The sequence below is a fragment of the Amblyomma americanum genome, chromosome 1 (genome assembly GCF_052857255.1).
Source record: "Amblyomma americanum isolate KBUSLIRL-KWMA chromosome 1, ASM5285725v1, whole genome shotgun sequence".
In the NCBI taxonomy this organism is placed as follows: domain Eukaryota; kingdom Metazoa; phylum Arthropoda; class Arachnida; order Ixodida; family Ixodidae; genus Amblyomma; species Amblyomma americanum.
The window spans coordinates 99,853,850-99,870,041 of record NC_135497.1 but is presented as its reverse complement, the minus strand read 5'-3'; the positions used below and the strand labels follow the sequence as shown (position 1 = coordinate 99,870,041).

Below are 16,192 nucleotides of genomic sequence, written 5' to 3'. Positions count from 1 at the left end.
CCATTCCTGCAACACTCGACTGCAAAGTCCACCGGCACGCAAGTAAACATGGACCTCACGTCGAATGACACCATAATGTGATCATCGCCAAAAGTCGCAGTCTTCAGTTTGTCAATGAAATGTGCCGAGTCTTTGACGTGCGTAGGCGTGTTTCCTGCCAAAGGCGCCAGTACCCGGTGGAGGTATCCCGACAACTTTTTCAGTGGTGACCGTGTGAAGTCAACAATCGGGCGAAGTGGTACCTCCTTCTTGTGCATCTTGGGCACCCCGTATATAGCTGGCGCCGAGCCGTTGTGACAAAGTAGGCGATTGTAAAGATAGCCTTTGTCGGGGGGGACGAACTTGAAAACATCAGTAAGAAGTTTTTGCAGCTCGGACTCGATTTTCTTTGTAGGGTCTCTCGCCAGCTTGGCGTACGTCGTTGTGTCCTCCAGAAGGGCGTACATTTTTCGCACATAGTCGGTGCGGTCTAAAACGACAGTGGCGTTACCCTTGTCAGCAGGCAAGATGACGATGTCTTTGTTCTTCTGCAGCCTGGTCAGTGCTGTTTGCTCTGCGGGTGTGATAGTGCGAGTCTTGCTTTTAGCAAGCTTAGAAAGAGCTCCAATGGCCCTTGAGCGTGCTTCGCTTTGTAAGCTGGGGGCGACCTTGCGTATAGCCTCTTCAACAGCGCAGGTCATGTTAACAGCATTTGGAGGTGTGCCAGTATTGAAGTTGAGGCCTGGAAGACAAACCATTGCTCAAGCTGAAAAGCGACGACTGCATGCAAGGATCCTCGAGACAAAATGCACAATCAAATGCCTGGAGAATGACATTTATTGCGCCCAACAGTTCCTGGAAAAGCTCATTCCCGCGGACTTCTTTGATGTTCTTCTGCATGCCAACAGCGAGGGCGCCAAGAATCAAGAATTGAAACATGGCACAAAATGCCAAGTTCAAGCAGCTGTTGGCCAGTCCGCCTGAGGCCGGGGCTGTCTTCGCACACGCTTGATCCGCATGAACGCAGCCTACTTCTCCGTGGCCTCAACTTCAATACTGGCGCTCCTGCAAAATGCTGTTAACATGACCTGCGCTGTTGAAGAGGCTATACGCAAGGTCGCCCCCAGTTTACAAAGCGAAGCACGCTCAAGGGCCATTGGAGCTCTTTCTAAGCTTGCTAAAAGCAAGACTCGCACTATCACACCCGCAGAGCAAACAGCACTGACCAGGCTGCAGAAGAACAAAGACATCGTCATCTTGCCTGCTGACAAGGGTAACGCCACTGTCGTTTTCGACCGCACCGACTATGTGTGAAAAATGTACGCCCTTCTGGAGGACACAACGACGTACGCCAAGCTGGCGCGAGACCGTACAAAGAAAATCGAGTCCGAGCTGCAAAAACTTCTTACTGATGTTTTCAAGTTCGTCCCCCCCCTCCCCCCCCCCCCCCCCCGACAAAGGCTATCTTTACAATCGCCTACTTTGTCACAATGGCTCGGCGCCAGCTATATACGGGGTGCCCAAGATACACAAGAAGGAGGTACCACTTCGCCCGATTGTTGACTTCACACGGTCACCACTGAACAAGTTGTCGGGATACCTCCACCGGGTACTGGCGCCATTGGCAGGAAACACGCCTACGCACGTCAAAGTCTCGGCACATTTCATTGACAAACTGAAGACTGCGACTTTTGGCGATGATCACATTATGGTGTCATTCGACGCGAGGTCCATGTTTACTTGCGTGCCGGTGGACTTCGCAGTCGAGTGTTGCAGGAATGCCCTGAAGAACGACTTGTCTCTGCCAGAACGTACGCCCGTAGAGACAGACGACTTGTGCCGGCTCCTAAAATTCTGCTTGTCAAACACATACTTTGTGTTCAACAAGACGATGTACAAGCAGATCTTCGGCACAGCAATGGGAGCCTCTATTTCCGTAGTCTGCTCTAACCTGGTCCTAGAAACGATAGAGAGTCGTGCGCTTGCATCGTTCGACCCGCCACCTAGGTTTTTCCTGCGGTACGTCGACGACTGTTTCTGCATCATCCGACGACAGGATGCGGAAAAATTTCTACGGCACCTGAACTCATTTCAAGAGAGCGTTCAGTTCACGATGGAAGAAGAGAGCAATGGGCGCCTCCCTTTCCTCGACGTCCTCATCGAACGAACAGCAAACGGCATCACGACGAGCGTGTACAGGAAGCCTACCCACACAGGGAAGTACCTGAATTTTCATTCTGCGCGCCCAATAGGGCAGAAACGCTCCGTTGCCGCGGCGCTTTACAATCATGCCTTCAAGCTTTGTTCAAGCCCATGCAAAAGAACTCGTGAAGTCCGCCGCATAAGAAAGGAGCTTTCAAAGAACGTATACCCGCGTCAAGTGCTACAATCACAAGAACGACACGCTGCAGCCCCTCAAGCCGAAGCAAAAGCAGCCAATAAGAAAAAATGTGCAGCCATCCCATATGCCCCTGGTGTCAGCGAGACGTCATGCCGGATACTGGCTGACTACGACATCCAAGTTGCCCATGTCCCATCCAGCAAGCTCAGAAACCATTTGGTACGAGCAAAGGACCCGCTTGAAAAGACCAGCTACCCTGGGGTAGTTTACAAAATTATTTGCAAAGAATGCGGTGCAGCCTATATAGGCGAAACGGGACTTCAGGAGACAATTCAAAGAACACCAGCGTGACGTCAAAAACAAAAAAAGTGACTTCTAACGCTCTCGCCGAACACCAGCAAAACACGGGCCACTTAATTGACTGGGATTCCACGCGCATACTTGAGAAAGAAAAATCATTATCTACTCGTCTGCTCAAGGAATCCCTTCACATACAAATGACAAGCCAAGCGATTAACAGGACACAGGGCAATCTACCCGAGATATACATCCGCACGATACGCTACGTTTTTCATCCCATTGTGAACAAGGCACCCGTAGTGGCGCCGGAACGTCAATTCTCTTACGGTTATTTTTTTTTCATTTATGACTTTGGTGAGTGTTCGTTTAAAAGGATATGCTGAATTTCCCTCGCCAGACGGGTTTCCGTCGAACCCTCAACTATTAAGTGATTTTATGCTGTCTCCGGAGAGGCCACACGCACCTTACGCACAACTTCCTGCTAACAAAACAAGACAAACCTTTTTGCGATTTTATAATGAATGCATTCCTTTTCATCCAGCACTGCTCTTATGATAATGCCATTGTTAACATACCTTCCGTTTTTAGCTTTTTAAAAGAAGCAGGGGTACTTGAAAAACTAAATTTTGAACCACTGGTTCGCTTTATTGCATGATACACCTCAGCCACTTTCTCATTCATGAAAAGGCTGAGGTTTTTATTTGATTGGTTGGGAGCCTCAGGATCCTTGCCCAGCCAAGGATAGTTGCTGAGGCTACCTTACCTTCTCTGGGGCTTTTACCATTAGCTGTTTCCAGATTTCTTCTCTGTTTTTTACTAGGCAGTTCAATATTTTTAGGCCATCTACACCATCGACGATTCTTCATATTCCTAAACATTCTACAGAAAACCAATTCGATACCTTGAGCTTGGTGCATGATGGCCTTAGCTGCCTATGTGCCATAAAACACAACACAACTTCCGCGTCTTCGCGCCTTTCCCTCTCCTCTCACGCCAAAACGGCGGCGCTCCTCCGCCGGCCCCACACAGTCGGCCCCTCCCCTACCTCCGCCGGCTGCGGTGCGCGCGGAGTGGCCGCGGTAGCGCGTGACGTCTGAAAGAATTTGGCGCTGTGAACCATTTTTTACCTCCGGCTGCTGACGTCATTTGCAAGACGTGACGTCTGCCAGGTTTTCGTGCGAAGGCCCGGCACCGCGCGTCGCCGCGAGGTGCGAAAGCGGGAATTTTGAAAAAAGATTGTAAATTTCCCACTCGCTTTTGAAGTCTCGTATGCGGCAAGGACGCTCGGTGGCCTGTGCTCTACATAGTGCAAGCATTTTAAACCCAAGCTCAAACACTCCTTTCTGTGGCCCTTTAAAGGACGTCGCTTCACAAATATTCTCCAGCAAGATTTTTTTTTGATCGCCTTTCTAAAAGCTGACTTGCATGTAGCCAAAGTTCAAACACTCCTTTCTGTGGCCCTTTAAAGGACGTCACTTCACAAATATTCTCCAGCAAGATTTTTTTTTTGATCGCCTTTCTAAAAGCTGACTTGCATGTAGCCAAAATTTGAATGCCGGCGTCTTCCCGCCTTTCTCTCTCTCAATTTTCGCACTCTGAAAGGTCGGCGGCCCCACTGTCGGGGGCGGAGCTTCCTGACCCGCCGGAATTACGCCGCTTATTGGCCGCGGCCATGGTAGCTGCCTAATGCCTGGAAGAATCTAACCAATAGCCACCTCTGAACTGGTATACTCAGGAGCGGTACTAAGGAGGAGGGTGCGAGCATGAAAAAGTCGCCGGAAACGGCTCGCCAGCTTTTGCGCTTGATTGTGGTTCTCTGCTGCGTGTAGAAGTGTATTGTTTGGCTCAGGTGTTCATGACTACACAATGCAGCGATTGAGCAAGTTGATGTCCTCTCCTCTGAAGGTGTTTCAGAGCCCCTTTAAGAAATGCATTTATCATGAGTTCATGATACTTGCCACCTTACCTCACGCCTAAGAAAAAAATGCACTTGTTGGCCGTTTTTTATGTTCTCGAAAAAAAGCAAAGCTGTTTAACAAATCATGATATATGTATGTATGTATATATATATATATATATATATATATATATATATATATATATATATATATATACACACACACACAAAACGGAAGGCGGGAAAGTACGGCTCGCTAAGATGTCACATGAAATGCTGCTCTACACGGTTCAAGTAGGAAGCGAATGACAATGAACCAAGACAGAGCAAACCAAGACAAGCAAAAGGTTCAGATATCTTCGTACCATCCTAACAGGCATCCTGCTCCGGTTTTAAACAGCATAACAGCGACATGCCAGTCCGGACACTTTGTTGACGCTGTCGCGAAACACGAACGCAAAATTTTAATTTTATTAAGCAATTTATAGGGAAGAATTAATCTGTTAATTGCATTCAACAATTTCTTTGCAAACTTTTTGCCTGCCGGAACTACGGGCGCCTCTATAAGCTCTGAAAGGTGCTTCTAATTCAAAACACAAGTGCGCTTCGTTGCTACACGTGCCGTACAGGGTGGTGGTGGTAGTGGTTTTTAAAATAATAGTAAAAAGGAAGGAAAAGATTTTTGCTAGCCTCGGCATCTGCCATCGATACTGAAGCACATGAGCTGGGGTAGCGGAAATAAAGGATAGCAGGCAGAATGGAGAAACGAAATGAAAGAGGCGCTGCTTCGCATCACAAAGTGCCAACCACTCCTGAACGTAACACGGCCAATGATGCCGGTCATTTCATTCGCCTGGAAAAATAGGGTGTGCTTTTTTTTAGCTCCCGATGAACTGGCGATGTTTGAAGGAGGGATGATGTCTTGTAGTGAAACTTGGTCGAAGATATTTCGTACGCTGAACCTCACGTCGAGGCGTTAGGTGCTAAGTTGCCTTAGTTTGGAGACGAGGGCGCCCTGCCTTTTCGCTGGTGGTATTTCACTGCGGCAAAATTTCGCAAGCCTGTAGAAAGCAGCCGGAGTAGGATACAAAGAAAGGGTGATTTAAACAGTGTTATTGTCATGAAACACAGAACACGCACTTTTCCCCCCTGACTTCAGAATTCAGCTTGTAACATTATTTAGCAGACTCCACATATGTAGCGGCTGGAGCCACCATCTGCCGTTTGTATTGTCAGTCGGCGCCCGAGTGGCCCGGCAAAGTTACCGAATGCTGCCAGTAGTGGTCAGAGCAAGGAAGCATCGAGCGAACAGTCACCTGCTTGCCGTCAGCGTCGCGGTGCGCGGTGCCGCAATCTCTTGCTCAAGGTGGCCGCCATCTGTCCTTGCAGGAAACTACCCAGCATGTCCATCATCATCCGTCTGCAGAACTTGCCCTGGGCGGCGAACTCTCTGGACATCCGCCGCTACTTCCAGGGGCTCAGCATCCCGGAGGGCGGTGTGCACATCGTGGGCGGCGAGAAGGGCGACGCGTTCATCGCCTTTGGCAGCGACGAAGATGCGCGCCAGGCCATGGAGCGCGACGGCGGCAAGATCAAGGAGGTGCGCATCAAGCTACTGCTCAGCTCCCGCGCCGAGATGCAGCGCATCATCGACCATGCGCGCGCTCAGCACACTGCGCCACCCCCCGTTAAGAAGGAGGAGCGCCGCCGTCCCAGCCCAGACGACCGCTCGCGAAGACCGCAGAGGGACCGCTCGCCGCCTAGGCGCCGAACGTCGCGGCGGGACCGTAGCCACAGCCGCTCGCCTTCGTATCGCAGGGACAAGGACCGGTCGCGCTCCTCGCGCTCCGATGAGCGGCGCAGAAGCTTTGACGAGCCCGGGCGGGTGGCTGAGCCCGCAAAGGTGTCCAACGGCCAGGTGCCCGAGCGCAAAGGCTGGGACGAAAAGCCTGCCTTCGCGGATCCCAGCAAAGCTGCTACGCCCACCTTCCCCATCGGCAGCCTGCCGGCCCGGCAGCAGAACGAAGTTGGCTCGGCACCTGTCAACATGGCCTGCCAGCAGCCCGCAGCGCTTCCCAACTTGGCAGCCTTCAACCTACCCGCCGTGGGTCTGATGGGCAACCTGTCTGGCCTGGCTGCCAACATGATGGGTGGCATAATGGCGGGCGGCGAGGCTATGGGCGGCATGGCGGGTAGCGTGGGCGACGGTGTACCCGCTAACGTGGCCGGAAATCTTTCCACCGGGCTGGCCGGTCACATGGGCGGCGGCATGGCCGTCAACATGCCTGGTGGCTTGCCTGGGAACGTCTCTGGCGGAGTGCCCAGTGGGATGTCGGGCAACATGCCCGGCCACTTAGGCGGAATGCCCGCGGGTGCCATGGGAGCAGGTGCGAGCGGCGGCATGGCTGCAGGGATGCCTGGGCAGATGGGCGCCAATATGCCTGGAGCCTTTGGAATGGGCGACGCGATGCCCAACAATGTGGAAAACGTGGGCAACATGGCTCCAGGCTTCGTCGATCGCCGAATGGATGGCAAGGGGGACCGAAAGAGTGATGGCGGGGCACCCTCAGGTGGAGCGCGGGACATGCCTCGGCACGCGGAAGAGACTTGCTGCATCGAGATTCGAGGCCTGACGGGGGCTCCGACTCCAAGAGACGTGAAGGACCTGTTTCGCGGGCTGCGGATATTCGGCGGCTGCATACGCGTGGCCACCTCAGATAACGGCATCAAGAGCGTTGTGGTGAGGTTCGCCAACAAGTGGGACGCTCGCGAGGCACTTCAGGGCGACTTCAAGGTGCTGTGTGGCGACCCTATCCAGATATGTCCGTTCCCCGAGGACCTTTTCGAACAAACCGAGCTGCTGGTCGCGTCACCAGTGGGCCAGCAGGGCCGGCCGCCCCGCGAAGCTGACATGGTCGTCATGATGAAGGGCCTCCCTTACAACACCAGCGAGCAAGACGTGCTGCAGTTTTTCTCCGGTCTCAATGTTCTGGACATCGTTGTCGAACACGACCGCAGTGGCCGCGTTACGGGCACGGCCTTTGTGGAATTTGGAGACAAGAGAGACTTCGAGACTGCGATGAACATGCAGCGGCGCAAAATTGGCCATCGCTATATCGAGCTTGGTGTGGGCAGCCGTGAGGTCATGTACGCTGCGCGAAATGGCGAGAGTGTCGGCCCGGACGCCATGCCGATGAACCGGCGCGAAGAAGAGCCGCCCGTTATGCACGGAGTGGGTCCGGAGCGTGGGCCAGAGCTTGCTGCTGGACCCGGTCACGGGCCCGGTCCTATGCATGGCCCGGGGATGGGCCCGGCTCATGGGCCTGGCCACTCGCTCGTGCCGCCTGGGCACACCTGCGTCTCCATGTTGGGACTGCCGAGCACCGTCACAGACAGGGACATCGCAGACTTCTTCAGCACACAGGGCGTGATACCGCGCGCCATTCACATAATGCTCGGTGCCAACGGCGTTCCCACCGGCCACGCCTTCGCCGAGTTCGGGAGTCACGCCGACTGTGAGAGGGCATTCCTGCAAGACGGCGCCAACCTTGGCCCTCACGTGATAGCGCTCAAGACGATTCCGTACAGCGAAGTAGCGCAAGCGCTGGGAGGCCACCCGCGTCCCGACGGCCGGCCCGACGGTCGTCCAGACGGGCGCCCTGACAGCCGCTTCGACCGCCGTTTCGAGGGTCGCTTCGACGGCCGTCCCCATGACCGCGGTAACGGTCGACCCGACGGCGGGCGGCCGGGCTTGATGCGGCCCGAAGGCCGATTCGAGCCGCCGGCGGGCCCTCCTCGGGAGCGCGACGGCCCCCCGGCCAAACGGCCGCTGCTCGAGCGCTCCTCGAGACCCCCGCTGTTCCCCGAGCCCCGGCGGGGGCCGCTGTTCCCAGAGCGTGGCGGGCCTCTGCTGCGGGCGCCGCGGCACGAGGAGCCGCGCATGGACGGCTTCGGCAAGCCCGGCTGCGTGGTCACCGCCACCAACATCCCGTACCGCGCCGGCGTTGACGACATCATCCACTTCTTCCAGGGCTACGAATTGACCAAGGAGAACGTCATGCGCCGCTTCAACGACCGGGGCCAGCCGACGGGTGACGCGCGGATCGCCTTCCCCACTCCGCGCGACGCGCAGGAAGCCCTCTCCAAGTTCAACAACCGACCAATGCACGGCCGATCCATATCGCTGGGCATAATGTGAACTGGCCGATTGTGCTGTCCATCCACAAGTCGAGAGAATCAAGGGGTTCAACAGTCAGCATCACCCACTCGTGAAAATCACTGTGCCGTTTTCGTGTGTGCGTGTGTGTGTGTGTGTGCATGTGTGCGTGTGTGCATGCGTGCGTGCGTGTATAGCCTGCCGTCGGCTTGTAAGAAAGTGTTCATATATTTCATTGTTACTCAGCCCATAATCATTCATTAAAAGTGTTGTTGTGCATTTGGCGTTGTGATGCTCTAATGTGTGATACACGACGAACCTCCTTTGGTGGGTTCGCTTAATCACACTCCGTCTCTAGTGGCGCAAATCTCTGATTGGCCTTGTTTTTGCTACCTGCAGTTTCTACACTGCTTCACATTCTGAAAGGTACCAGTGTTTCTTCCTCAGCTGCTGATTTCTGACGCGCAAAACCGCCTCTTAGTTTTCCATGGCTTGGAAGATTTTCCCTGCTGGCGAAAGCTAAGCGCCCTTCATATAAAGTCAACTTTTCTCATCGAATAAAAGATGTTACCCAGGCAGCGTTTCATATATACTACGGTCAGTGCCCGAAACGCATTTCGTGCAGCTAGCTGTATATGCGTTGAAACGCGCAAGAGGCTGTCCAATGAAATGACCGTGCTGCTGTTGAAAGGTAAGGAAAGCTAATACTCGCTCATCTCGAGCAGGAGAGACAGCCTCGCATGAACTTCTGGGTTCTGCGTTCAGTGTTACACTAGACACCTGGACTTATTGCAATGACGTCGATATTCGGGCATGTAATAGACCAACGCTTTCACGCGCACTGCGTACGATTCTTCTATAGCTTAAACCGCTCGCTTATTCGCGCTGGAATTTGACGCAAAACGGCATACGACAGTCTTGCTTTTTTCAATACAAAGTTTGGATTATGTACTTAGCTGATTCGATTAGAAATAAATCCGCGTCGTCTGCAGCATTTGCGACCCCATAACAAGCAGCGTTGCGTAGTGCGCTTTTAGCTGTGCACCCAGTTAGTATCGCCCGATTGTCGCCTGCTATGATGTTCATATGGCTCGCATTGGCAATAGCTGCTTTGAATTTGATGTGAGCGCGAGGGAATAAGTTTTGACAGCCGAATTGTGAATGCATACGAGCCGCCCGCTGCCGTTTTCCTTGCGGGCGCGATAATAGTGTGGGTGCACTTTTCAAACAAGAAAAGCAACGCAGTTTGCGAGATTCGTTTCCAGAATGCTGAGCCTGATTTGATTTTTCACGTATTGCAAGCGGTGTCACAAACATGCTTGCCTTTCAAATTCGCGCAGATTCGCAAGGAGAACATTGGAAGGCTAGATACGTTTTTGCATAGACTAGGTTCCCTTGGCAACTTGCACTGCGGGTTCAAATATTCATCCATATAAGACATTCGCTGTGCTTATTTCCTCATTAGTGCGTAAGACCTTAAACATTGTAACAACACGGGCCGCACTAAGGAGGAGGGTGCGAGCATGAAAAAGTCGCCGGAAACGGCTCGCCAGCTTTTGCGCTTGATTGTGGTTCTCTGCTGCGTGTAGAAGTGTATTGTTTGGCTCAGGTGTTCATGACTACACAATGCAGCGATTGAGCAAGTTGATGTCCTCTCCTCTGAAGGTGTTTCAGAGCCCCTTTAAGAAATGCATTTATCATGAGTTCATGATACTTGCCACCTTACCTCACGCCTAAGAAAAAAATGCACTTGTTGGCCGTTTTTTATGTTCTCGAAAAAAAGCAAAGCTGTTTAACAAATCATGATATATATATATACACACACACACAAAACGGAAGGCGGGAAAGTACGGCTCGCTAAGATGTCACATGAAATGCTGCTCTACACGGCTCAAGTAGGAAGCGAATGACAATGAACCAAGACAGAGCAAACCAAGACAAGCAAAAGGTTCAGATATCTTCGTACCATCCTAACAGGCATCCTGCTCCGGTTTTTAAACAGCATACAGCGACATGCCAGTCCGGACACTTTGTTGACGCTGTCGCGAAACACGAACGCAAAATTTTAATTTTATTAAGCAATTTATAGGGAAGAATTAATCTGTTAATTGCATTCAACAATTTCTTTGCAAACTTTTTGCCTGCCGGAACTACGGGCGCCTCTATAAGCTCTGAAAGGTGCTAATTCAAAACACAAGTGCGCTTCGTTGCTACACGTGCCGTACAGGGTGGTGGTGGTAGTGGTTTTTAAAATAATAGTAAAAAGGAAGGAAAAGATTTTTGCTAGCCTCGGCATCTGCCATCGATACTGAAGCACATGAGCTGGGGTAGCGGAAATAAAGGATAGCAGGCAGAATGGAGAAACGAAATGAAAGAGGCGCTGCTTCGCATCACAAAGTGCCAACCCACTCCTGAACGTAACACGGCAATGATGCCGGTCATTTCATTCGCTTGGAAAAAATAGGGTGTGCTTTTTTTTAGCTCCCGATGAACTGGCGATGTTTGAAGGAGGGATGATGTCTTGTAGTGAAACTTGGTCGAAGATATTTCGTACGCTGAACCTCACGTCGAGGCGTTAGGTGCTAAGTTGCCTTAGTTTGGAGACGAGGGCGCCCTGCCTTTTCGCTGGTGGTATTTCACTGCGGCAAAATTTCGCAAGCCTGTAGAAAGCAGCCGGAGTAGGATACAAAGAAAGGGTGATTTAAACAGTGTTATTGTCATGAAACACAGAACACGCACTTTTCCCCCCTGACTTCAGAATTCAGCTTGTAACATTATTTAGCAGACTCCACATATGTAGCGGCTGGAGCCACCATCCGCCGTTTGTATTGTCAGTCGGCGCCCGAGTGGCCGGCAAAGTTACCGAATGCTGCCAGTAGTGGTCAGAGCAAGGAAGCATCGAGCGAACAGTCACCTGCTTGCCGTCAGCGTCGCGGTGCGTGGTGCCGCAATCTCTTGCTCAAGGTGGCCGCCATCTGTCCTTGCAGGAAACTACCCAGCATGTCCATCATCATCCGTCTGCAGAACTTGCCCTGGGCGGCGAACTCTCTGGACATCCGCCGCTACTTCCAGGGGCTCAGCATCCCGGAGAGCGGTGTGCACATCGTGGGCGGCGAGAAGGGAGACGCGTTCATCGCCTTTGGCAGCGACGAAGATGCGCGCCAGGCCATGGAGCGCGACGGCGGCAAGATCAAGGAGGTGCGCATCAAGCTACTGCTCAGCTCCCGCGCCGAGATGCAGCGCATCATCGACCATGCGCGCGCTCAGCACACTGCGCCACCCCCCGTTAAGAAGGAGGAGCGCCGCCGTCCCAGCCCAGACGACCGCTCGCGAAGACCGCAGAGGGACCGCTCGCCGCCTAGGCGCCGAACGTCGCGGCGGGACCGTAGCCACAGCCGCTCGCCTTCGTATCGCAGGGACAAGGACCGGTCGCGCTCCTCGCGCTCCGATGAGCGGCGCAGAAGCTTTGACGAGCCCGGGCGGGTGGCTGAGCCCGCAAAGGTGTCCAACGGCCAGGTGCCCGAGCGCAAAGGCTGGGACGAAAAGCCTGCCTTCGCGGATCCCAGCAAAGCTGCTGCGCCCACCTTCCCCATCGGCAGCCTGCCGGCCCGGCAGCAGAACGAAATTGGCTCGGCACCTGTCAACATGGCCTGCCAGCAGCCCGCAGCGCTTCCCAACTTGGCAGCCTTCAACCTACCCGCCGTGGGTCTGATGGGCAACCTGTCTGGCCTGGCTGCCAACATGATGGGTGGCATAATGGCGGGCGGCGAGGCTATGGGCGGCATGGCGGGTAGCGTGGGCGATGGTGTACCCGCTAACGTGGCCGGAAATCTTTCCACCGGGCTGGCCGGTCACATGGGCGGCGGCATGGCCGTCAACATGCCTGGTGGCTTGCCTGGGAACGTCTCTGGCGGAGTGCCCAGTGGGATGTCGGGCAACATGCCCGGCCACTTAGGCGGAATGCCCGCGGGTGCCATGGGAGCAGGTGCGAGCGGCGGCATGGCTGCAGGGATGCCTGGGCAGATGGGCGCCAATATGCCTGGAGCCTTTGGAATGGGCGACGCGATGCCCAACAATGTGGAAAACGTGGGCAACATGGCTCCAGGCTTCGTCGATCGCCGAATGGATGGCAAGGGGGCCGAAAGAGTGATGGCGGGGCACCCTCAGGTGGAGCGCGGGACATGCCTCGTCACGCGGAAGAGACTTGCTGCATCGAGATTCGAGGCCTGACGGGGGCTCCGACTCCAAGAGACGTGAAGGACCTGTTTCGCGGGCTGCGGATATTCGGCGGCTGCATACGCGTGGCCACCTCAGATAACGGCATCAAGAGCGTTGTGGTGAGGTTCGCCAACAAGTGGGACGCTCGCGAGGCACTTCAGGGCGACTTCAAGGTGCTGTGTGGCGACCCTGTCCAGATATGTCCGTTCCCCGAGGACCTTTTCGAACAAACCGAGCTGCTGGTCGCGTCACCAGTGGGCCAGCAGGGCCGGCCGCCCCGCGAAGCTGACATGGTCGTCATGATGAAGGGCCTCCCTTACAACACCAGCGAGCAAGACGTGCTGCAGTTTTTCTCCGGTCTCAATGTTCTGGACATCGTTGTCGAACACGACCGCAGTGGCCGCGTTACGGGCACGGCCTTTGTGGAATTTGGAGACAAGAGAGACTTCGAGACTGCGATGAACATGCAGCGGCGCAAAATTGGCCATCGCTATATCGAGCTTGGTGTGGGCAGCCGTGAGGTCATGTACGCTGCGCGAAATGGCGAGAGTGTCGGCCCGGACGCCATGCCGATGAACCGGCGCGAAGAAGAGCCGCCCGTTATGCACGGAGTGGGTCCGGAGCGTGGGCCAGAGCTTGCTGCTGGACCCGGTCACGGGCCCGGTCCTATGCATGGCCCGGGGATGGGCCCGGCTCATGGGCCTGGCCACTCGCTCGTGCCGCCTGGGCACACCTGCGTCTCCATGTTGGGACTGCCGAGCACCGTCACAGACAGGGACATCGCAGACTTCTTCAGCACACAGGGCGTGATACCGCGCGCCATTCACATAATGCTCGGTGCCAACGGCGTTCCCACCGGCCACGCCTTCGCCGAGTTCGGGAGTCACGCCGACTGTGAGAGGGCATTCCTGCAAGACGGCGCCAACCTTGGCCCTCACGTGATAGCGCTCAAGACGATTCCGTACAGCGAAGTAGCGCAAGCGCTGGGAGGCCACCCGCGTCCCGACGGCCGGCCCGACGGTCGTCCAGACGGGCGCCCTGACAGCCGCTTCGACCGCCGTTTCGAGGGTCGCTTCGACGGCCGTCCCCATGACCGCGGTAACGGTCGACCCGACGGCGGGCGGCCGGGCTTGATGCGGCCCGAAGGCCGATTCGAGCCGCCGGCGGGCCCTCCTCGGGAGCGCGACGGCCCCCCGGCCAAACGGCCGCTGCTCGAGCGCTCCTCGAGACCCCCGCTGTTCCCCGAGCCCCGGCGGGGGCCGCTGTTCCCAGAGCGTGGCGGGCCTCTGCTGCGGGCGCCGCGGCACGAGGAGCCGCGCATGGACGGCTTCGGCAAGCCCGGCTGCGTGGTCACCGCCACCAACATCCCGTACCGCGCCGGCGTTGACGACATCATCCACTTCTTCCAGGGCTACGAATTGACCAAGGAGAACGTCATGCGCCGCTTCAACGACCGGGGCCAGCCGACGGGTGACGCGCGGATCGCCTTCCCCACTCCGCGCGACGCGCAGGAAGCCCTCTCCAAGTTCAACAACCGACCAATGCACGGCCGATCCATATCGCTGGGCATAATGTGAACTGGCCGATTGTGCTGTCCATCCACAAGTCGAGAGAATCAAGGGGTTCAACAGTCAGCATCACCCACTCGTGAAAATCACTGTGCCGTTTTCGTGTGTGCGTGTGTGTGTGTGTGTGCATGTGTGCGTGTGTGCATGCGTGCGTGCGTGTATAGCCTGCCGTCGGCTTGTAAGAAAGTGTTCATATATTTCATTGTTACTCAGCCCATAATCATTCATTAAAAGTGTTGTTGTGCATTTGGCGTTGTGATGCTCTAATGTGTGATACACGACGAACCTCCTTTGGTGGGTTCGCTTAATCACACTCCGTCTCTAGTGGCGCAAATCTCTGATTGGCCTTGTTTTTGCTACCTGCAGTTTCTACACTGCTTCACATTCTGAAAGGTACCAGTGTTTCTTCCTCAGCTGCTGATTTTTGACGCGCAAAACCGCCTCTTAGTTTTCCATGGCTTGGAAGATTTTCCCTGCTGGCGAAAGCTAAGCGCCCTTCATATAAAGTCAACTTTTCTCATCGAATAAAAGATGTTACCCAGGCAGCGTTTCATATATACTACGGTCAGTGCCCGAAACGCATTTCGTGCAGCTAGCTGTATATGCGTTGAAACGCGCAAGAGGCTGTCCCATGAAATGACCGTGCTGCTGTTGAAAGGTAAGGAAAGCTAATACTCGCTCATCTCGAGCAGGAGAGACAGCCTCGCATGAACTTCTGGGTTCTGCGTTCAGTGTTACACTAGACACCTGGACTTATTGCAATGACGTCGATATTCGGGCATGTAATAGACCAACGCTTTCACGCGCACTGCGTACGATTCTTCTATAGCTTAAACCGCTCGCTTATTCGCGCTGGAATTTGACGCAAAACGGCATACGACAGTCTTGCTTTTTTCAATACAAAGTTTGGATTATGTACTTAGCTGATTCGATTAGAAATAAATCCGCGTCGTCTGCAGCATTTGCGACCCCATAACAAGCAGCGTTGCGTAGTGCGCTTTTAGCTGTGCACCCAGTTAGTATCGCCCGATTGTCGCCTGCTATGATGTTCATATGGCTCGCATTGGCAATAGCTGCTTTGAATTTGATGTGAGCGCGAGGGAATAAGTTTTGACAGCCGAATTGTGAATGCATACGAGCCGCCCGCTGCCGTTTTCCTTGCGGGCGCGATAATAGTGTGGGTGCACTTTTCAAACAAGAAAAGCAACGCAGTTTGCGAGATTCGTTTCCAGAATGCTGAGCCTGATTTGATTTTTCACGTATTGCAAGCGGTGTCACAAACATGCTTGCCTTTCAAATTCGCGCAGATTCGCAAGGAGAACATTGGAAGGCTAGATACGTTTTTGCATAGACTAGGTTCCCTTGGCAACTTGCACTGCGGGTTCAAATATTCATCCATATAAGACATTCGCTGTGCTTATTTCCTCATTAGTGCGTAAGACCTTAAACATTGTAACAACACGGGCCGCACTAAGGAGGAGGGTGCGAGCATGAAAAAGTCGCCGGAAACGGCTCGCCAGCTTTTGCGCTTGATTGTGGTTCTCTGCTGCGTGTAGAAGTGTATTGTTTGGCTCAGGTGTTCATGACTACACAATGCAGCGATTGAGCAAGTTGATGTCCTCTCCTCTGAAGGTGTTTCAGAGCCCCTTTAAGAAATGCATTTATCATGAGTTCATGATACTTGCCACCTTACCTCACGCCTAAGAAAAAAATGCACTTGTTGGCCGTTTTTT

General features: G+C 54.1%; 1 protein-coding gene and 1 pseudogene across 3 annotated transcripts in view; both read left to right on the top strand.

Moving 5' to 3' along the window:
- The window catches only part of LOC144113344 (epithelial splicing regulatory protein 2-like), a 47,804-nt gene extending 38,852 nt beyond the window's left edge, over nucleotides 1-8,952 (top strand). For all 3 annotated transcript variants that reach the window (XM_077646367.1, XM_077646365.1, XM_077646366.1), the window contains one exon: nucleotides 5,907-8,952. In XM_077646367.1, coding sequence (XP_077502493.1) covers nucleotides 5,920-8,715 — 2,796 coding nt within the window. In that variant the 5' untranslated portion in view covers nucleotides 5,907-5,919 and the 3' untranslated portion in view covers nucleotides 8,716-8,952. The remainder of the gene's footprint in view (nucleotides 1-5,906) is intronic.
- Nucleotides 8,953-11,648: 2,696 nt separating this feature from the next.
- LOC144113343 (RNA-binding protein 12-like) lies at nucleotides 11,649-14,705 on the top strand (annotated as a pseudogene).
- The last annotated feature ends 1,487 nt before the right edge of the window (nucleotides 14,706-16,192 follow it).